This window comes from Aspergillus candidus, assembly GCF_002847045.1.
Source record: "Aspergillus candidus strain CBS 102.13 unplaced genomic scaffold BDW47scaffold_45, whole genome shotgun sequence".
NCBI classification, from domain to species: domain Eukaryota; kingdom Fungi; phylum Ascomycota; class Eurotiomycetes; order Eurotiales; family Aspergillaceae; genus Aspergillus; species Aspergillus candidus.
In genome coordinates, this window is record NW_020194050.1 from 88,310 (window position 1) to 110,597 (window position 22,288).

At 50.3% G+C, this 22,288-nt stretch overlaps 6 protein-coding genes across 6 annotated transcripts; 2 read left to right on the forward strand and 4 right to left on the reverse strand.

Moving 5' to 3' along the window:
• Positions 1–68: 68 nt before the first annotated feature.
• BDW47DRAFT_110245 (mitochondrial 37S ribosomal protein bS18m) lies at positions 69–1,120 on the reverse strand. The gene is made up of 3 exons (XM_024813676.1): positions 890–1,120; positions 566–816; positions 69–432 (listed from the first exon to the last, which is right to left on the reverse strand). Exons 1-3 carry the CDS (start codon positions 1,035–1,037, stop codon positions 226–228), a joined length of 606 nt encoding a protein of 201 aa, XP_024669542.1. The 5' UTR covers positions 1,038–1,120; the 3' UTR covers positions 69–225.
• Positions 1,121–1,393: 273 nt separating this feature from the next.
• On the reverse strand, positions 1,394–2,616 carry BDW47DRAFT_128055 (putative alkaline lipase; the record flags this gene model as incomplete). The annotated part of the gene is made up of 6 exons (XM_024816796.1): positions 1,394–1,552; positions 1,604–1,648; positions 1,728–2,098; positions 2,175–2,238; positions 2,315–2,442; positions 2,526–2,616. The coding sequence occupies 6 exons, from the start codon at positions 2,614–2,616 to the stop codon at positions 1,394–1,396; spliced, it is 858 nt and encodes a 285-aa protein (XP_024669543.1).
• An 876-nt stretch (positions 2,617–3,492) lies between these two features.
• On the reverse strand, positions 3,493–7,500 carry BDW47DRAFT_61677 (glutamate dehydrogenase (NAD(+))). The gene is made up of 5 exons (XM_024819441.1): positions 7,446–7,500; positions 6,863–7,244; positions 3,958–6,791; positions 3,805–3,905; positions 3,493–3,751 (listed from the first exon to the last, which is right to left on the reverse strand). The coding sequence occupies exons 2-5, from the start codon at positions 7,173–7,175 to the stop codon at positions 3,718–3,720; spliced, it is 3,282 nt and encodes a 1,093-aa protein (XP_024669544.1). The 5' UTR covers positions 7,176–7,244; positions 7,446–7,500; the 3' UTR covers positions 3,493–3,717.
• Positions 7,501–15,904: 8,404 nt separating this feature from the next.
• BDW47DRAFT_61697 (uncharacterized protein) lies at positions 15,905–16,372 on the forward strand. Its single transcript, XM_024819442.1, has one exon. It carries the CDS (start codon positions 15,989–15,991, stop codon positions 16,229–16,231), a length of 243 nt encoding a protein of 80 aa, XP_024669545.1. The 5' UTR covers positions 15,905–15,988; the 3' UTR covers positions 16,232–16,372.
• Positions 16,373–16,976: 604 nt separating this feature from the next.
• Positions 16,977–18,032, reverse strand: BDW47DRAFT_119463 (TFIIIC subunit 6 family protein; the record flags this gene model as incomplete). The annotated part of the gene is made up of 2 exons (XM_024815352.1): positions 16,977–17,822; positions 17,904–18,032. 2 exons carry the CDS (start codon positions 18,030–18,032, stop codon positions 16,977–16,979), a joined length of 975 nt encoding a protein of 324 aa, XP_024669546.1.
• A 1,879-nt stretch (positions 18,033–19,911) lies between these two features.
• Positions 19,912–22,247, forward strand: BDW47DRAFT_61720 (uncharacterized protein). The gene is made up of 2 exons (XM_024819443.1): positions 19,912–21,240; positions 21,304–22,247. The coding sequence occupies exons 1-2, from the start codon at positions 20,113–20,115 to the stop codon at positions 21,748–21,750; spliced, it is 1,575 nt and encodes a 524-aa protein (XP_024669547.1). The 5' UTR covers positions 19,912–20,112; the 3' UTR covers positions 21,751–22,247.
• The last annotated feature ends 41 nt before the right edge of the window (positions 22,248–22,288 follow it).

Below are 22,288 nucleotides of genomic sequence, written 5' to 3' on the forward strand. Positions count from 1 at the left end.
GACCTTTACTGCCTAGTTTGTAGTTTTTTTTAGAAGGAGTAGTGGGTAGTTCGGTCAGGATAGATAATATACAGTCAACATTTCCGCGGTATATCTGAACACTATGGTAGAAATAGCAATAAACAGAAAAGTACATGGTCCGACATCCTTCTCCGGAAAAGAAACAAAGCTCAGCGCGAGAAGAATTTCGCTGGATTCCGGCCCATCTTTGATTTTGAAAATTACTTAAAACCCACCGCCGGCTTCCAGACGGCTTCGGAGTTCCATGGCCAGAATCTCCGGGTGTCGGTGAACACTAGGCATGAGTCCCAGACCGACTGCGCGTCGGATAGCCTTGGAAAGCTTGCGCTGGTTGACCGGACGCAGTCCAGTGGTGTTGCTGTGCTTGATGCGACCCATGTTGGTCACGTATTCGGACATGATGGCGAAGTTCTGGAGGCGGGTTAGCGATTGTCACCGACCACACATCGTCACGGTATTTCGAGTCACAAGTAAAAAGCGAGGGGCGAAAGGCAAAGAAAAAGAGGAACAAGAAAAGGCAGAAAAGGCACACAACAGTGCATACCTTATAAAGATCCAAAGGATTGATATCCAGCGCATCAAACGCATCCTTGGACGGAAACTTGCGCTCTCTCCATTTCCTCATCTCGCTCGTGCTAAGGTCTCGGGGCGCATAGACATCGCCGGTTTTCCACTCGCGCGTCTGGTATTTCTCCAACGCCCGGCTCTCTCCCTGCGCCTTCTGGTCCATGATGAATTTCTCGCGGTTGGGCATTCGTTTGCGGTAGGTTCGAGGCTCTCGGTACGTCCGGGGCTCTAATCGATCCACTGATTAGTATGGTGTCAAGGAATGATGAGAAGTCGCAAGTGCTGATCGATGTCCACATACTTTGGCTCTGGTATACATTGCCAGCTTGCTCGGGCGCAGCTGCGTTGAACGCCGCGGTGGAGTTGTAGCGACAGGCGGAGGCAGAGACGGATCTCATGGCCGCTCCGACGGCTTGTAAGGGCGACCACGACGAGAGGTGAAGGGCCATTGTGAAAGTCGTACTTTCTCAGTACCAGGAATTTCTTCTTGGCGACAAAGAAAGAAAGACAAGGGGAGGATGGAGGAAGTGGGTTGGTTGTATCGGTGGATTGAAGGTGAACGCAGGACGGAGTTGAGGCGGATTTCTTTTCGTGCCGATTCGGCGCCAAGACCGCATCTCCTCCGCCTTCATCCACTACTTTTACTTTCTACTCTGTGCATTTGACAATATCAAGTATCATAACCCATTGCTTGTTCAACACGGAATATCTGAATTCATGATTGCATCCGACTTCATGAATAAACTGCAATGGCCTCCAGTCTGGCATCCTCCAGTGTTCCCAATAAACCTATCCAAGGCCACAATCAACTAAGTAATCCACACCCAGCCAACCCAAGCCCAACTCCAAAATTCTGGAAATGCCCCGGAGTCACAGCAATGACACCATTCCCGGCGGAGCACTGCAAATCGCGTTGACCATTGCACCGACGGGTAGTGACCCTGAGCCCGGCGCTGTAGTATTCCTTTGCCGTGTTAGAACCAAGCAGTCAACTCATCAACAAGGCAGAACTTACAACTCCATAGTGCTTGAAACGCCATGGGATAGTGATATACATATTCTACGCTCGTCAGCAAACAACTTACTCACCCAACATCATTGACCCAAACACAAAGAAAAAAAAAGAAAAAAGAACATACCGGCACCCCATCATTAACATTATTTCCCCTAACCAACGTCCCATGCTGCGCGTCCCCAAAATCCGCAAACTCCTGATTCCCAATGGGAAACGCAGCGAGCGCATTACTGCGGATATCTTTCTCCGGGAAATTCTGCGCCAGGGCGATATACGACATGTAGGTCAGCGCACCGCCCAGGGAGTGGCCCGTCGACTCGAGCGTGTAGTCCGGATGCTGCGCGATCAGGGCCCTGACTTCGGCGATGATCTCGTCGTGCACAGCGGACCAGGGTCTGTAGACGCCGGCCATGATCTTGACGCCGGATGGAAAGGAGATTCCTGAGAGTTTCGGGGTGATGGGTGTGGTGTCGATGTCGTTGAGGATGTCGACGACTACCATTAATTAACCACTGTCAGTCATTCCAACCCGGATATCAGAATGGGGGTATAGAAGGATGTGGGCCCTCACTCGTAGTTGACCCCTTCATAACAACCGCAATCGTCTTCCGCTCCGTCGAATACCCGACATAGCCCTACATCATCCATTCATCAGTTCAAAGCCACACTCCCGTGGGCAGTAGTCGGTAGGGAGAAGGTGGATGGATATACCTGAGTACCAGTCAAAAGATCATTGATTTTCTTCGTGATCTTCACATCAAACGCTTTCCCAATACACCCGCTGTACGCAGCCGACGAGAGCTGCGCCGCGCGGTGGAGGTCATCGAACGCAGCGGGTTCTATATAGTCATTCAGTCAGCGACACCATGTTATGGTCATGGCTCTGTCAACTCCTATCCAAGTATAACTGAGGTAAACAAACCAAGATCAGCCCTCTCCTCCAGCGCTGTCGGCGCCGCAAGCACAGTCGACACCCACAGCGAGCAACCAAGCAGCACAGCAGTCAAACGCATTTTGAAAGCCCGATATCTCAGACGTCCTGACAAGGTAGGCAGCGGTATCAGAGGAGCAAAAGCCAGGCAAAAAAGCAAACCGGTGAAATCTATCTATCTAGCCTTCTTCCTGTTCCTATCTCGCCATAATCAGACCATAGTCTATATCAATATATATACACTCCATCCTCAGCATCGCCATATCTCAAATTCATCTCCATCCTCGGTTCAATCAATCAGTTCTATCAGCAAAATGGCTCTTCCAACGCCAAGTTACTCATCCAGACGCCCCGGTGACATCTTACATGGTATGTAACTCTGACCAAGACATGGCTTGCAGGTGTGAATCCGAAATGACCATTGTATTCGGATAGTCAACAAGGGAAGTCGGGGAAAGACACCGGAGGGCAAGCCACTTTCCCCGCATGCAATATAGTTACATAGGTAGGTGACTATGTGTTATGCATCCCCAGATTAGACTTACCCCACGGGGTGATCAAATCCGATCAAACAAAATGAAAGCAAGGAAGTATTGGCGGAAGAATGATTGATGATTGATTGATGTTTGTCGAGGAACCTGAAGCCGAAGTTGACATGCCAAGTCTTCATGGCTGTAACCTCGGTCTAACATGAATATGGGTAGTCGTTTATCCATCAAGGATATGTTAAAATTGATTTATTGGATGGATGAAAGGATGGATGAATAGAGAGATCAATTTATCCATGTATCTGCCGATGCCGGGCTTGTCTTCGGTAGATCTACATGATTACTTGGTTTTATACTGCAGCCGAGGGTGGCTGATCAGGTTATCAAAGAATTTCAAAGCAAGACTTCCTTTACATTGGCCCCCCCAAGAAATTTACAGCCCAGTATGATATAGTGAACAATATGGTATAAATAAGTCAGAGAAAGTATATTAGATGAATCATTATGCGACACTTTTATTGTATCCTATGCAATGGACATCAATCATCATCAATATCCGTAAAACACCGGTCAGCCGACCATATGTGCAGTGGTGTATAAATAAACCCAGGAAATGCAAGATCTGGAACAGGCCAGAAAGAAAAGTAGCAGAAACATGGAGAATGAGGTATCATAAACCGAGGCAGTCTATCCCACTATGCCTGGGCCTGGGCAAGTCGCTTGGTCATGCTGTAATACCGGTTAGAAGGCGGCACTTGAGGTACCTGGTAGAGTAAACTTACAAATCAAAGAAGGAGAATTGGCTGGGGCTGCTGCCGTATTCGTACACGAAGCGGCTGGCAAGGTAGCTGCCGAAGATGGCGCGCAGGTAGTTCTCCGGAACCTGATCCAATGTTAGTAGTTCATTCGCACAGAAATAGGTATGGCAGACTCACTCGTTCCAAGATAACATCGAGGCCAATCTTGTCCAAGAGCAGCTTGGGAAGAGCGCTGCCGAGCGTCGAGCGGCGCAGCTCCACATTGTCCCACAGCTCCGTGTTCTGCAGCTCCTCGTCCAGCTTGGTGATGGCCACGCTGAGCTTGTCGCTCAGCACGCTGCGCATCAGTCCGGTCTGCTGGTGTTCCCGCCAGATGGCTTCAAACTCCAGCGTGGCATTCTGCTTGATGGTCTCCTGCACCTGCTGGACGTACTGGCGGTAGAAGGTCGGCACAGTTCCATCGTCGCGGACACACATGTTCTCGACGAATGCCTCGTCGTCGAAGGACAGAGACGCCAGGACCTCCAGGGAGGACGACGTCACACCACCCTTGTTGGCCGAGGCGTCCTTGAATAGAACACAGCCGGCCTGCTCGAGTCGGAGCTTGGCGTCCTGCGTGATGAACAGGTTGGCGCCTTCGACCATGTGCGGGATGACGCACTTGCCGTCCTGGATCAGTCGGCCCACGGTCGACAGATCGATGGACTCCGGACGGCCACCACAGGGGACGAACACGTCGTACGGCTGGTCGCTGCGCAGGTGGAACGTGTTGCGGAAGATCATGCCGTTGTGGACCAGCTCGCCGCTCGGCAGCTTGATGTTGCTCTCGTCCACCAGCACCCGGTAGCCCTCCGGGGACAGCTTCGACACGTCGTATTCGGAGATGGTGACGCGCTTCTTGGCGAGGCGCACCAGCTCCGGGTGATCGAGTCCCTGCGGGTCGACCAGGACGCCGGAGCCGTCGACGATGGCAGTGTATTTCTCGTTGGACAGCAGGATCTCGTTCGACCCCAGGTCGCCGTCCGGACCGCCCGTCTGGAGCTTCCGGACCGTCGAGGGGTCGATGTTCAACTTGCGGTAGATCCCCAGCACGTACTGGCGGACGGACAGAGTCGTCATGCCGTAGGTGTCGTGGGGAATGCCGCCCAGCTTGGGGCTCTTGCCGGTGAAGAAGGACTTCCACCAGGGCGCGCCGCGGTTCCGGGCGTGCTCGGTGGCCCAGTCGACCAGCTCGGCGGTGTTCTCGTCGGGGCCCATGAAGAGGATCTCGTCCTGGCCGTGCAGATCGACGATGGGATCCTTGATGCCCGGGCTGACCGGGGGCAGCAGCAGATCCATGATGCTGTCGATGTACTTCTCAAAGGCCACCGCGGCCTTATCCTGGTGGTTCACGTCCAGCAGGATGACACCCTTGGCGCCACCCTCGGGGATGTCCTTGTTCTTGCGCTGCTGGGTGTTGGCCAGGTTGTAGTTCTCGTCGAACAGCGAGCGGGCGTTGATGCTGTAGGCCTCCTTGTTGCGACTCTTGACGATGCGGATGCCGCCGCGCGCGATATCGCGGAAGCGCAGGTGGAAGCCACGGAACTCGGAGCTGATGACCAGGAACATGCCGTAGAGTGGCTGGGGGTACTCGTGCTCGGGGAGGAAGTCGGGATTGAGGCGGAAACTCAGGGCCACCTTAGTGGGGGTGAAGAAGTTGGTCTTGCGGATGGAGGCGTTGAACACGCGGAAGGCACTCATGACCATCTCGTCGTGCTCGTTGGCAGTGGAGCTCGAGATGAGCTGCTTGAGCTTGGCATCGTCTAGGACCTCGTCGACCTGCAGACGCAGGTAGCTGAGGGTCGGGAGGAAGTCATCCTCGGCCGGGCCGCGGGTCTGCACGTAGTGGGTGTTGGCGAAATCCAGGTAGAGCTTGTGGATGAGCTCGGGGTACTTGTTGACGATCTCCCAGATGTAGTCGGAGGTGAAGGTCTCGGTGCGCAGACGCTTCTTAATCTTGGAGAGCAGTTCGGCGTGGGCGCTGTTGTTCGAGTCCAGCAGGTCGGTCAGGGAGATGTACTCGGAACCCAGGCGGTTCAGGAACTGCTGGACGAACACCCAGGTGCAGTGGGCGTAGATGGTCTCCTGCAGACTGAGGCGGCCCACGGCAAAGTGGTGCTGGAAGCGGTTCTGGGGGATACAGTAGAGCAGGGAGACCTCCTTGATGATCTGGTGGATGGCGGCCTCGATCGGCGGGAATTTGGCGGTCACTTCCGCATCCTTGGAGGGGCGGAGATAGAGCGAAATGATGGTGATGCCGTTGGAGAAGTTCTCCAGGTATTTCCGCGAGCTGGTCAGGCGGTAATAATGGTACAGGTCGGAAAGCGCGCTGAACAGGCCCATGGCGGAGCCTTGACGGTAGGCGATCACCAGGCGCTTCTCGCGGCTCTTCTCGATCTCGAACATCTCGATCACGGGGCCCGACCGGGAGACGGCAGCGCTGATGATCTCCTGGTAGACGGCCTTGGTGTTCTCGGTAGCCTTCTGCAAGAACCTCTTCTCGCCGACGAGGTTGATGTCCGTCTCGTTGGGGCCGGCGTCGGGCTTCACGAACTGGCACTTGTAGACGAAATAGCAACGGAGCTGCTGCCCATCGTCACCGGGGATGGAAGTCGGCGAGCGGAAGGTCTCGACACGATAGCTGTTGCTCGGGGTGGAGTTGTTGATGTATTTCTTGTCGATGCGCTGCTCGTAGCGGGGACCGTCGACGGTGGTGACGCCGGGCTTGCTGGTATCGATGTAGACGGCATGATCCTCGGCCTCCTTGTCGAGACGGATCTCGAGCTTTTTATCGTCCCGAGCGTAAGCAGCCACCTTGGCGGCGTACAAGGACAGAATCTGGGTGACGATGGCGTCAACGGACTCGGTCTGGAAATAGGTATCATCAATGCCGAGTTGGTTGTAGAACCACTCGGTTTCACTGAGGACGAATTCACTGGGCAGGAAGCCTCTGCTTTCCAGCTGGTCCATGACTGTAGAAAAGGGTAAATTAGCGAGAGGAAACCAATAGATATATCAAGGGGGAAAAAAAAAAGAGGCTTACCCTGGTCCATCTGCTTCTCTTTGCCCTCGAACTTGGCGGCGATATAGCCCGGATCCTCTTGGGAGAGGAGGCGGTGCTGGCCGCCGCTGATGCCCAGGTGCGTGGGTTGCGGAGAGGGTTGGCGCAGACTCGGGCCCGCTACATTATCGAGGATCTTGTTATGAGGATGACGCTGAAATCCGATGGGCGTGCCGGAGCCCGATTGAGCGCCATCATTGCTGCCATACAGCTTGGGGCCGGGGCGAATGGGGAGGGTGTTATTCCCATTCAGATGCCCATCGGCGAGCGGGGAGGAATATGTGGGGTTGACCATGATGGGAAAAAGTTCTCGCTATTAAAGAAGAGGGAGAAAGGAAAGGAGCAGGAAAGTGGCTATCAGGATCTAGGATGAGGTCAGTCGAGGGAATTTGAAAGGAAGAAAGTTTGTGTTTCCCAAGTTTTCCGGGTCGTGGCAAGAGGGAACCAGGGGGAGTGGCGGAGATGCCTGGGGAAGTGATTGGTCTGTTCCTGGGGGATCAGGCAATGACTGTCTCCGTCTTTGGAGTCCACAATGATGATGAAGAGTGCTTCTAGAACTACTTACCAGAGATGAGACTTGAAAGGAGTTGTGAGAAAGGGATTCAGGTGAGAGATCAAGGTAAAAAGATAAGAGTTAACGAGGATCCATGCAGACTGCGACACGTCATGAACCAAAGAGATCGATCAATGGAGTGTGCGACCAAACTAGGAAGCTTCACTGTCATGCAAAATCAGGAGAACGGATTAGAGAATGGGTAGATATCGTGAATATCCATGGCTCAACCGGAGAAGTTTATCTAAGGGGAGAGCAGCTCTTATATAAGTTGACGATGTGATGGATGAAGTTACGACATCATATCCGGTGCTATGCGATCGGCCAGGCACGGGGTGACTTGACCGGTCCGGGGGCCAGGGTAGTCGTTAGTCGGCACTGGGCAGAGAATGACACTCGATCCACCTTGAGTATCCTCTACACTAACCCGGTCATGGACAAGGTGGATCGGATTCCATGGTTGATCCATTCCCACGTTCTCTTCTTTTTTTCTTTCTTTTTCCTTATCTCATGGATTTATCTTTGTTTTTTCCTATACTCGCTATCTGTACTATTTTCTCCTTTCCTCTTCTTTTCCCCTCTTCTCTCTTTTCAATTACTCGTCGAATAATTACAGATAGAGAATGACGGTGGAGATCTGATATCATGGCCAGAAAGGCCCATCGACCGATTCCAGCCTTAGTCAGAAGGCGGCCCCGCGAGTGGCCTAATGGGGAATGGCTTGGCGGGCGGAGAGGCAAAGAGTGGGAAAAATACCTCATCAGTTAAACGTTATTGGTCTTTACCAGTGCTACTTTTGGATTCATTCTGATTATACCAAACTAATATTAGAAAATATAATAAAATTAAAAGAAATTGCCTCATCCAGATCAGAATTTTCACCGAACGTGATGGAATGAAACAATCGTATGCCACTTTCTATCAATAGATCCCAAGACATAATGGCAGAATACAGTCAGATATTTACCAAGGATGTCTCCAGGTCTATCTACTATACTATGTCTCATAATGCACAAATAGATCCCTATACAAATGAAATAATATACAAGTCAGCTGATATCCCCCGGTCATGGATCTCTCCACTTAGTAGGGCTGGAGACCATTTTAATGTGTCATGGTGGCTGGTGCTCTGCAAATCATGCCCCCCAACAGTGGCATACCATTGTTTCTGCATATTTCTCCTGCGTAATGACCTCCAGAAAATGCCTCACCTGGGGTGGTCAGTTCGGCTGTCGTGCTTGGTGCAGGTTCTTCTTCATCTCACCCTCTTATCGGTGGTACGGATTGGATAGGATTTGACCGCATAGTCTGACCTGTCAAACTACCCAGTACATACATACCTAGGACTCCGTACTAAAGATGCATAAGGGATGAAGGACAATGAACAACCCAAATGATCAAATCAAGCAGAAACTTCAGACTGCGGGGTCGGCGATCCGTACCTGGATCAGAGTCTATCCTATCCGTCTGCTATAGTCTATACTATACTCCAGTCTACCAGGTACTGTACTCCGTACTTGCGGGGTGATCCCGCCCCCAGTCTCCCATCGAAAGCCCGTTACATGGAAAGTAACTCGGTAGCAACTTGGCAACCCAACTAACTGGGAACAAGTAAGGGATATTTCCATATTCCAAGTTCTCATTATTAAAATAACTCATCTGTAACCCCGGGATTTATTTCCCATTACCCCATGGAAACCCTCATCCGCAACGCATCGAAGACCATCGAAGGCGGGGGGGGTCTGGCCCCGCATGAAATTTTTCAACGCAACGCAGGGCTTCCAATGGCGCGGTGTTAATATGCTGCCCCCCCCCCTGCCCCAGGGCCCTTTCCCCCAACGACCCAACCAGCAACCCCCGATGGCCCGGGCCCACATACTATCCACCCTAGGTACCTATAATGAGTTACTGTACTGTCCGTCCCCAACTCAAGTCAAAGTAGTCAAACAGTCAAATAGTCTAGTCAAGGGTCCGCCCCCCATATGAGGTAATCGAAACCCGGCCCGCTCGCCGACGGCTTAGCCATTTCTCCAACGTCGTTCGTCAAAGCGTCCGAGGCGGTCGGTGGGCTTCGGTGTCTTGTCTCTGATTCGGTAATGGCTCGGCATCGATCGGGTTCTCTTAGTTGGTGGGAACGCCTTTCAATTGTGTCTGGGGTAGGGTAGGGTAGGGACGGGTGCACATTCCTGCAGGCACCGATAGACCTGGAGATCACAACATTGAGGGTCTATATTGCTGGGTGAGAGTGACGACGCCATTTGCTGCTTGGATGGCCTCATAAGTCAGTGTCATGGTTGGATGGATAGGTGGTATCTGCTTTGCGTGATTTCGGTAATGTGGTTTGGGATTGTAGTCATTGGCCACGTTGTATGCCTTGTTTATATTTTGCTTTATTTTTCCTTTATGAGGAAAAAGTTGCATGCACTGTAATTCAGATAACCATCTACTCCCTACCAATCAGCTTTGGGGCTGAGTTACTCAAACAGGTCAAAGATGGCAGACCATGTGCATACTACCCGAACTAGAACTGCACAAGACCAAAATGCCACACACAGGATGCAGTGTAGATAGCTACAGTAATCCGTAAGTAGGTAGCACCCCAGATATCAGCACGAACGCAAACCTGCAAAAGCAAGAATATATGACAGGTCATATCCTGCAGATATGATAACAGCCTTGAGCAAATCAACCATATTATTGCGCACTATGCGGTAGACGAAAAATAATTGATGATAACCCCAAATAAATTAATAAACTGGACAAAACTAGTCTCACTAAATATTGAGAATTATCAGTGCATTTTGGCAAGACATAGCTTGGCAGAAGATCAAGGATATCATAATCCCTCAACTGACAAAACCACGTGTTGAGGTGTTTGTTCCGACATATATATACCTCGTACCCAAGCATCAAGGTGTTTAGTTGGCTTGCCGTTTTACTGCATCCATGCCAGGTTGCTTGTCTCATCGCATGTCGTGCTAGTTGTTTTGATAAACAGCGGTCTACCTCCACGAACCTTGTTGTTCAATGGACATGCTCTTAATATGATGGTAGCACTCTTAAGCTACACAGGAGAGTGTCAAGTGAAGGGATTTATCAATTCAATTTAGCATTATTGTTGTAATGATGAGAGTTCTTATGGAATGATGTTTTTAGAAACGTGAGGAAGAACTGGTTTTTTATGAATTCAAAAAAAAAAAAAAACCATGATAGGAAGGTGAAGAAAGAGGAAAATGCAGGGAAGCAGTGAAAACCAGGTATGGGCTTTGATGTGTGGAGAGCATCAAGTCATTTAGTACTAGATAAATACAGCAGAACTCATCAATTGCCGCATATATTATATTCTTTACTGACAAAGGACGAAGTGCTGGCTTCACAGGGAATATATATATATATATATATCTCTCTCTCTCCAGGTACCTGGTATAGGTAGGTACTAAGACGGCAATCTAGAACACTCACTGATTGGTGCCACCGACTTAGACCTAAACATCAACCAACACACATAACAAGTTCGAACACGTCCCAACAAGCGAAATGCCACAAGTAGAATTGTTAGTCTCAAATCTAGCGCATTGAGGATACCCTTGGACACCAGCTATCAAGCCAACCATCGCCTGACTTTCACTGGGCGGTGATTGCTTCCTCGTGACCTGCGCCAACTGGCGGCCAAGTGGTCGTTCTGTGTATTTCTGAGATGATATATTCTAAAAAATAAATAGGATACAGGCAACAGCATGGCTGCATGATGAAGTACGAACAAGGATAACGCACTGGGGTGATCGATCCACCCACTGCTCTCCAATACGGACTACCCCACCCCACTGCCCCGGTACTTTGAATATGTCCTGATAAAGCCAAGCATCGCATATCCCTGCAACCCGATGGGTCTGATAACAGCTAGATAAAGCGATAAGCGATCAGTCAGAATGCGAAGGATCAGGGGCGGCACAGCCCAGCAGAGAATCCGATTCTGCTGTCTGACCCACAAACTATGCAAGATAGTCTAGATCCCAACCGTCCGGAAAGATGGCGTCCCCAACCTGAAGAAATGATATAGAGTCCTCAACGCCCGACTGGATCGGTTTGAAAGATCAATGGGGCAAAGTAGTGGCGCGAAAATTGACCAAAAGCCTCCTGGTTGAGACATGGCAGATGGTTAAGACACAGGATGGAACAAGTCCGGTATCCCTCCGAGTGGATATATCCCTCTTCCCCTTTCTCTCATCCTGTTGATGGCGTGGTGGAGGATTCAGAAATTACTGGAATGGCCCCAAGATCCTTGGGAGGGAATATTCCATAAAGACCTCATCGGGCACGCAGGATACGGCTTGTTTCTCGGCTTTTACCGAAACAACCTAACCCGTATCAGGTTACTCTAAACATGATGAGTGCCCGAGCCTAGGTACTTAGGGTTCAATGCATACTACTCCGTACCTAGAGACATATACGTACTGCCTACCAACTACCTAGTGGCGTAGCTGTCTTGCAGCATTCTATGTATGTGATGTTCTGTAAAAGGTCTAGATCTCCAGATTAGTCCCAGGGATTGAACTGCCTGCATTTCAACAAGCGGGTGACGGACCGATTGTCAGGCTTTGAGTAAATATATAACGGTCATACTTGGATATCTTAATCTAAAGTTTCATAGTAAAAGTCGAGACTTGTTGAGAACGGGAAGAAAGCGACAGGTGGTATAGAAAGATAGCAGCGTTGGCGTTGGCAAGTCTCTGGGGTTTACTTGCCTCAAACTAGCCACTTTTGTCGTGTTTCACAGTGGAGGGATATTGATTTCTCACATTTTTCTATTATTCGCAGTGTCGCAAGCAAATCCATACCTCGTCTGTAGTAATACAACTACATGGTAAAACCGAATCAACCTTCTAGTCACTCGAAGAGAAGCTTGAGACCTGGATCATGGACGGTTTCTGAGAACTCGCAGTCAAGATCCGACATTCCATCATCTTTGATCAGAATTAGCCTGGCTGAGCTAGCCATGCGCATCCTCTTCCTGAACGAGTAAACCCATTTTGTGATATCAAGTAATCAGATTATTCGCTATCTTTATCTATCTACTTGACCCAGTCTGTTGCCTTGATCAGCTAGGCCAGTAGTTCTTTGACTAAGGGCATGCCATAACGACAGGTTCATAGCCCAATTTCTGGGAATCCAAGTATAATGATAGATTGCTTCTCAGTTACATTGAATAAAAAGTGCACGCTAATATGATATCTAATCCACTAATCTCTAGTGAGTACCTAGTAAGTCTACGGGCACCAGATCACGGGGGAATAGAACAACTCTAGAAGCTCTAAATCCCACAGCTCTCATAGATCTGCGGCCATATCCTTCCAAAAAAAGAACCCATTGATTTCGTGTAGTATATAATCATCTAGAACTGATCCATCTGATCTGATTGGTAGGTGCCTCTCTGTCATTTGCAACCAACAGTATAAAAGCCACTCTGATCTAGTTTGTGATGTATCTTGTAACGGTCATTTTTAAAGATGTGATATCCCAGTGGGGATGCGTACTTTGGCTCTGACTAGTACATTCCGAAGGAATTTTGGAGTTGGACTTGCTGTACACGTACTTACTAGAATTTGAGTATAGTAATATCACATATGAGTGCAGCTTCTGGAGTAGTAGCCTCCGTGGTATACTGGGCAGATGGTTCTAGTCATTCCGAGATAGTACTGCAAAAGGACGATTGTAGAGTGTGAGATTTGACGAGTATGGAAATGCAAAGGTAGAAGTGTACAGGACAATACTATACATATTCCCATTACTCGAGCACTCAAGAGGCGAATCCTACAAGGACCTTTCTATGATTTACAGCTAAGCTCAAGTACAGGTCAGGGGAGTGTCCATACTCCGGAGGGAAGTTGTCATTGTCAATTACCCGTAGAACTGTGCTGTACTACCTAGTGTAGCTCCTTTTCAGCCATCGCGCAGAGGCCTAAGGACGGTTTCAGCCGTAAGTTAGAGATCATATTTCACAGGACCTAAAGCAGGCTGCTTCCTGCCGAAGGGGTAAACGGGACCATGTGATACTGATTAATTTATATATCAAACAAACAAACAAAGAATAAAAAATAACGAAAGATATAGGGGAATCGTAAATCAAACATAAAAACAAGAAAAATAATAGGATAAATAAAGGGAAAAAAATAAAATAAAATAAAAATGACCGGATATTAATGACGGACATCCGGGGAGTCTACTGAGTCTAGCCACTGTAGCCATTGATCCCCGACAGTCTGGTTAGCCCCGGAGGATCGCCCTATACAGCAATGCCGAGGATCAAAGAAGGAAAAAAAAAAAAAAAAAAAAAAAATAGATAAATAAACAAAGTACTCCGTAAAAAGTTGCAATTCAAAAGAAGGTTAGAAAAAAAGAAACAAAATTCAATCAAGTAAAACAACAATATCAAGAAAGAGATGGAATAATAAATAAACAAGAAAAGACCCCGGAATTGCGGGTGGCACCCCTGTAGAACTGAAAACAGCCACACCAGCCATCCTCCCTCCTGGATATTTATTAGATTGTTGAGGCCGGTATTGAGGTAAATAATTAAGGTATTTAATACCTCCTGAGGTACTTTTGTCCGATGCAACGGACGATCAAAGGTTGCTGAATACTCCGACAGGTTGAGTTTTTGATTCTTTCTCCATCCAGATACCAAGAATCAGATGGTTTCATAGAGTTCCTGGAAATCCAAAATATCAAGAATATCTCGGAAATCCAGAACCCCCTATCAACCTATATTGAACCTAGGGACCTGAATGATACGTACAACCCCTTCTCTCCTCTCCCCTTGACGGATTCCCTGCCCTTTCCGCCATCCCCCCACAATCCGAACCCCATAAACACGTACGTTTCCCCATAATATCCATGATTCATTGATCATTCCACAACGCCCCGTTCCTTTAGCCCCCTCCCTATCCCCGAATCGATGGATCCCTTCGGTTCTTCGCCGGTTCTTCGCCTCCCCCCCCCCACCGGGACTTACTTCCCCAGTTCCCGCACTTCCGTTCCGTCGTCGTGGCAAGCATGCAACACAAACCCACACTAGTCGGTGCACACTCCGCCTCGTCCTGGATACCCGACAAGTGCTGAAGTGAGGAGACGGAGCGAGGCGTTGGAGTTAGGGATTTTAGTCAAGGAGACGATCGCTCCTCCTGGGACTATTGGTTCATTGATCGTCTGGCACAAAAGGGATAGAACGCATCGCTGGCAGTGGAATTGATCTCGTTCAGTTATTGCTTGATTTGGATCCTTGATTTATTTTTCGGTCTCGATTTTATTATTTGTTTATCAGCACCGTCGACAGCCGGATAAAAAGAGTCGTGGCCTCGATCCTGCTATATAGCCAACTGTCTCTGCCCGAGATCACTCCCTTCTCCGTCACACCTGATTTCTCTCTAATTATTTTATTTATTTTTCTCTTTGATTGACAACAAATCATCCATTTCTGCCTATCGGAGTTACCACTGACGACCGCCACTACTCACTTCTTCCATACTTATTTTAAGCCGGGACACTCTGGCCCCCGTACACCCACCCCCTTCCCCTACACCGTATTTTGAAACCGACCCCAGCGCATTACTTGGGCGGTCTCATAAATTCATCGTTCTTCCTCTGTCGACCGGATTTCATCTTTCTTGTTTTTTTTTTCACGCCCATACCGAAGATATCATCGTGCCGTGTCTCCTTGCCAGCCGTTTACGGTGGATGACAGCCGTCTCCCATTACATCACAGTATTGACAGAAAGTTGATTGCAAACTGAAAAGTGAGTCTTTCTAGAATTGCGATCAAAATAACATATCGGAATTACATCATCCCCATGCCGTTCCCTGCGTTTGCTGCGGAAGGCTCTTGTTCGGGGACTTCCGGAGCCTTGTATATCGGAGCCCTACCTAGTACCTACATCATACTATGCGCGAACCATGACGGGAGTGTATAAGAATGAACTAACCAACCAAGCTTTCAGACTCCCAATATTTTCAAAGACCCCTTCCTCTCCTCCTTTGGCAGATTCTATCGCCTCCCCAAATTGTCTTAGGACTTTTGGTCTCGCCACCCTTACCTACCTTCCAACCCCGACGATAATCCTAACTCATAATCAACCTCCAAACCATCACAATGGCCACCCCAGTCGCCGCTCCTCGTCGCAGTCCTCCGACGATCATGACATCCTCCACCTTCACACAAGATATCTCCCGCGCCATCATGGCTTCCAGTCAAGTCCCCAAGTCCATCAACCTCGAACTCAACCCTCAAGCAAACCTGGAGTTCCCACCACCACCCCCGCCTCCGTCTCCTGTTGAATCGCAAGGCGCAACATCATTCTGGGGACCGACGATAGATGCCAAACGGGCTTAAATTCGGATACTTCTTGTTCTCAGCGACTTGGTTTGACAGTGGAGCACAAGTCTGATAGCGACCTACTTTGCTTGATTTTCGTTTGGCCACTTAAGCTCTCTTTTTTTTTTATTACTACAGATGGATATGGGATTCTTGTTGTTTTCTAGTTGTTTCTCTCTCTTTAGCGATGTGTCCACTTCAGTCGGTCTGCGCGTTTGTTTCATGGGTTTGTTTGTTTGTTTGTCTTGATACAGTATGGGAAATGGAAGGGAAGGGCAGGCAAGGAAAGGAAAAAGCGGAAGACGGAAAAGCAAATGTCATGGAATGCGTTTGTTTTTTACTCTTAATGGGATACGGTATTAGATTATACACTCTTATCACAATAACACCAATAACACCAATAACACCAATAACGCCAATAACAAGCTAACCAATATCTTTTGAGTTGACTATCTCGAACTGACATGACATGACATGTCTGCTCTGCGCACCGCGAGAGATCATTATTGGATAGCTATCGATATGACAGGTTTAGAGTAGCGTTTGCCACCTACTGTGGGAAGAAGATACTAAAGGAGAAAAAGCAAGCGAAGCCAAGCTAAGATAAGCTAATATTTCTCCCACAGCCTCAATCCAAGCTTCACTCACGCCACGAGACATAAGGCTCAGCAAAGTGAGTCACCTAGAAAGCACCAAACCATGACGCCATCCCATGGGCAGGCAAAAGAACGAACGGACGAACAAACGAAGGAAACCGGTTCCGTCATATTCGGTGGGGTCAGCTATCAGGCTGAGAAAACAAAATAACGGAAGCCTACTACGTAGTAGACTAGACTACTACACTCTTGTGGGAATGAATGTCGCATGCGAAACGAGGCCCGAGGTGTTTGTTAGGCGCGCGGGCGCGCGGGCGGACGATACGCGGCGATATGCTATTACCTAGCTAGCAGCAGCTCACTAGGCTGGGCTGTTCTGAACATCCTCGGTTCAGCGGATAGTGTCACGTGATGGATGCGGCCGGGTGGCGATAATCGGCGATTGGCCCATGATGCTGGGAGTAGTGCCGACGGATGGTCGGAGTTGGGACTTTTCAGTGGGCTAAAGGAAAATCTAGAATCGCCATATGTCCGAGTAACGGCGAGTAAGGGCCACGGGTGTGAAGGGCTAGGCTAGATTCAACGCTCTGGAGGCGCGTCTTCATCGGCTTCTCGGCTTCCCATCTGCGCGTAGAGATGTTCCAGTTGAGCGATAGCGTCGGTGTTCCCTTGCGTGGCGGCATCGTTGAGCCGAGAGATTTCTGCGAGCTGCTCGTCTGTCTGCACCCAGCCTCGGAAGCGGTCTTCCAGGTTCTGCGTGCGCTTGAGACTGAAGACTTTGCGCACGGGGTCCGTCTCGCCCTTGGTTTGCTTGAGGCTGATCAGGCGATCTAGGAACCGCGCTTGGTTGGGGTTGTTGCTTGCGGGGCCTGTTCTGCGGGTGGGAGGTGGCCCGGGGGTGGATGCGCCGCCGGTGACGCCGTCTGCAGATGAGGTGGTGGATGGGTCGGTGGGGACGGCTCCTGCTGGGCCGGCGCTGGAGATGAGGTTCGCCTTGCGGCCGAGGATTTTGACGCTGTTGGCGGCGAGGAGGTCGAAGTCTTCGGTGTGTTTGAGCGGGGTGATCTGGGCTGCTCGGGGCTCTGATTCTGGTTCTGGCTCGGGCTCCGGCGCGGACGCAAGCTCGGGATGGGTGAAGAGCAGCTCCGTGCCTATCTGGTCGGCCCAGGAGCAGCTGAAGATTTGGTTCTGGTAGGAGACGATGGGGTTGCGCGTGTGTAGACCGAGGATTTGTACTCGTTCTGCGGGGGTCGGGTCCACTTCCGTGCTTGCTAGGGTGGTCTCGTTCTCGTCGCCTTGGGGTGGTAAAGCTGACGCGGAGGAGGATTGCGTGGGGGTGGTGGTTGAGGAGGTAGGGTCGTGCCTTTTGCGCGGTGGCCGAATGGGCCCGTTGTGAGAAGTGAGGTCTAGGTTGAGGTAGAAGGTCTGTCGGGGGAAAAGTTCACGGGTCAGCTGGACTGTTATGGAATTTTTGAGTCATGATAGAATTATTCCGGCGGGATCTACCTCTGTTTCTTGGTCGTCGTATTCATACTCATATTCGTAGTCCGAATCCAGATCCTGGTCATATGGGATGCGAGTGTCCGCTAATAAGGCCGGATCCAACACCGACGCTGGCTCTGGATGCGCCTGCATGGTCAGCGCAAGGTTGGTAGCTGTTTATGATTCCATGAGGTTGCTGGCAGCATCCATTCGATTGATAGGTAAAAGGATACGGTGAGTAAAGTTAAGCTGGTGAAAAGTCATATACTGGGATGCGGATCGATTGCGACAAGCTTGATCCACCCGCCAAGACCCTTGACACCTGACGACACCTGAGTCCAGCCTCAGGCAAACCTTCCATATTGAGGCGGTGACGGACTGCAGATCAGTGGATTCTGATTGGCCCGAGCGTGTCCCGATGATTCGCGGCCTGCTGACATAAACCATACTAACTCACTCACTAACTACTCACTAACTAACTATAGGATTCGATCTGATCAACCTCACTCCATCCGTCGTCATCTTCCCCACTTCTCCATTCCTCCCCAATTCCGTCATTACATCTGAAGAGGGAACAAAGGGGAGGGAAAGAGAGAACTCACAGACCCCCTTGGCGTCCTGTCTTTGAACTGGAATGATGATCGAGTCCCCCGCGCTCTTGGTACGGTGATGGTTCCACGGTCGAAACAACTTAACAGACGCCCCCTCATCCGACCTGATCCACTCTGACTGACTCCGCATCCAATAGGTACCGACCACAGTCCATTGTTCTTATCTCAGGTACGACAAGTGTGAGCTTACTGACCGACATCACATCAGCCTTACCACCGCCTCTCTCTTCCGGCATTTTCTCTCTTTCTCTCTCTTTGACTCCCTCTCTCCCCCCCGCCTTTTTATTGTGGGAAATGACGGCGGTGATGGTGGTGATACCATAACTAAATCAATACCACCTCAACCTTCCGCATATCAATCCTCTATCAAGACTACCAGCTCGGCCCTCTCTCGATATTATCTATTGTCGGACCCATTTTTATGCTCTACTTCATACTTGAGAAGGTCATTGTTCGACTGATCATCCGTTTCCCCCATCAGCCAGCCTGAGTGAGTTCTCTCTTTCCTTTCCCTGGTGATTTGGAATCCTTAATGTTGGGCCTTGAAAGAGTTGTGGTCGCCGTTCATTTGACAATTTTGTTCTCTGCCCTTTGCGTGCCCTGCTAGGACTGTCATGGGGCATGAATAGTTGAAATTCCCTCCGTTTTCTAATCCTTGGCCCCATGCTTCATTCTTCCCTCTCCACTACGTCGGTGACCCCGTATCTTTGGTACGTACATAATTGGTCACCCGGCAGTGGGCGGAAGCCAAGTCAGAAAGAAGAATGGGCCACGGCTGATCGCCGCTCGTTCTGGATGCTCTGTCAAGATGCATCCGTCGACTTCCATTCCGTTTTCTACACCTCCCCCCCTTCTTGCAATTCATTCCAATTCATCAAGAATGGATTTGGCGGACTATCTTGCCTCCTTGTGGTCTTTTGAGACTGTACTTCTTACTATTTTCTATTTTCTACTATTGTATTCTTGTTCTGGTTTTTGCCTCCTTCCCAATTATCCACTATCTCGACACATCCTAAACCACATCCGTCTTTCCCGGTCTCACCTTCTTTCCTGCCCAGTCATCTGTCACATAACTCCCTGTATCCTTCATCATAATTTTTCTTTTTTTCTCCCCTTTTTTTTTATGGTTTTCTTTTTTTCTTTCAGCCTAGTCCAGTGTCAATGGGCCGTGTCGCCCCCTCCTTCCCCCACTCATAGAGTTCGTTGCTGGACTCGGTAACCGTGCTGTTCCCACAGCTGTTCTCAACCATTGCTGACGGGACAATGCCTTCGTGCGCGCTTCCCTTATTATAGTGTGGCCTCCTCCTCTGCTTCCGGGCCTGGCTGCCCGATGGTCTCGCTTTTCTTGCTATCTCTTTCCCTTGTTTCTATACTTTGTATTTTGTAATCCCGTTCCTCGATCCCATGCTCCGGGTCCTTTGCTCTTCATCCCTTCCGCGGAGTCCTCCTTGACAATCCCCATTGTCTCTCGGCCTGACGGTAGTACCCCGACCGGGAAGACTGTCATTGCTTCCACCGACTCCGCCACGCTTTCCGCGGCGACCAAGGAGGTCGAACGGCCCGGTCATCCCCAGTCACCGTCCGACTCCGCCCTCGCGGCTCATCCCAGTCTTGGACAGCAGATGGTGCAAAAGGCCACCGCCGCCATCGTCATTCTCTCGTCGCTGATTGCGTATGTCACCGTCAACAGTGCGGTCCGCGCCGTCAACCCGCGCGCATTTGTCTGGTCGGCCGAAGATAACGACGAGAAGCACTGGATCGCGTCCTCCCCCTCCTGGCTGGACCGGAAAGCTTGTCGCTGGCTCGGCCTTTGCGGGACCGCTCATTTCCACCCCGCTGGTCCCCGTTTCGGCCAGCGGGGCCCCTCGTCAGCGGACGAGGAAGATGACACTGAGCCGTGGCGATCGTATTGGTGGAATGGGACAGACGCTGTTGACGAGACGTGGGACGAGACGGAACGCTCCCGTCGCCTCATCCCCGATTATGTCTTCCGGTATGCGCCTCTCGTCCATCTGTTCTCGGACGAGCAATTCTGGCCGGGCGATATCGCGGAGCATCTCTACCACGTCACCCCGACGCTGAACTATACTCCCATTCAGTCCCAAGAGCAGCACCCCTCTCTGGAGGACCTGGATGAGTTGAATCAGTGGCAGGATGGTTATCCTGTGTTCCTGACCAGCAATGACAACGTGGAGGACCGTCCTCCCTGGATGGAAGGCGAGAAGAATATCCCAAGAAGCCCCAGCGGTGATGTCGAACAATCTTGGGCGGATTGGGATGGCCGCGTTGACGGAGGAATCCCGGACGATACCCCCGAGGAGCGGGCGAAATGGTATGACGCGGCACAACTAGCGGACGAGGACCTCGACGGTATGTCCCCGGATGCGCTTGGCTACCCTCAGCCAGAAGACATCCTCAATTTCAAGGATGACGAGATTGTGCGTGATGAGCTTCGAAAGCGGTATGGCGGGGAACCAATTCATGCCGAGACATCCAAGGGCCGCAGTGATGCACCGGCCATCCTGCTGGTGATGGACAAGGGGAACGGCATCATCGACGCCTTCTGGTTCTTTTTCTACAGTTTCAATCTCGGGAATGTGGTTTTGAACGTACGGTTTGGAAACCACATTGGGGACTGGGAACACTGTCTGGTCCGATTCCACCACGGAAAGCCCAAGGCACTCTTCTTCAGTGCACACTCGGCAGGGGAGGCGTATAGCTACGAAGCCGTTGAGAAGATCGGCGAACGGGTAAGCTCCCATCCATCCCGTCGCGGACCTCGCTCGGGAAATGCTAACCATGATCGATCGTAGCCGGTCATCTACTCTGCCACGGGGACCCATGCCATGTATGCCACCCCAGGCATTCACTCCTACATCCTGCCCTGGGGGCTGCTCCACGACCAGACCGATCGTGGGCCGCTGTGGGATCCCCTTCTGAATTCTCACTCGTACACGTATGACTTTGGCGAGGATAACTTGCGCGCTTCCACGACCACCCCGTCTTCCCCGACGGGATGGTTCTACTTCCAGGGGCACTGGGGTGATAAGTTCTACCCGCTTGGTGACCAGCGACAATATCGGTTCGCAGGACAGTACCATTACGTGAATGGGCCCATGGGGCCCCGGTTCAAGCACCTCAATCGTCGCAAGGTCTGCCAGGGACCGGATACGAGTCCATGCGTGATCAAGGATTATGTTGGGGAGCATAAACGGGCCAAGCGTTGGGTCAACCCTGACCCCGCAGAATACCTCTCATAGAGAGGGTAATGTGTCTTACGATATTCTTAGACCGCATGCTGCAGTTCTAATTCCAGTACGCCGCCGTCATACCCTTCCTAAATTTGTCGGGCCTCGTCTGGTATTATTTCCTTTGGCTGGCCTACTTTCATAGGACTGGGTCTTCTGTTTTGGCTTGCTTATTGGTGCTATTTTTATGTCGGGTATACCCCATGAGCTTTTGTTTTTCTTTCTTTCTTTTTTACTGCTCTATCCTTTCTTCCATTCTTATCGCCTAGATGGCTAGTTGGCTGGGAGGTAGTTGGAGAACGAACGGCTATGACAGAAACGCGATACATGATCAATTCTATGTGCAGGGTGATGGAAAGAGCTTTCTCTACTAGGTGAGTGCTCTTAAGATTGTCGGGGCGGGTTCGTGCTTCTCCCGTCTCTCTTAGTAGGAAGGCAATAATGGCGTTTTGGAGATACGGTGTTCAATGTGAAGACTTTGAATGATGATTTTGGAAACTACATCAACGCGTGAGGTTCTCGATCTACGGTACCTGTAGATGCCCTATAA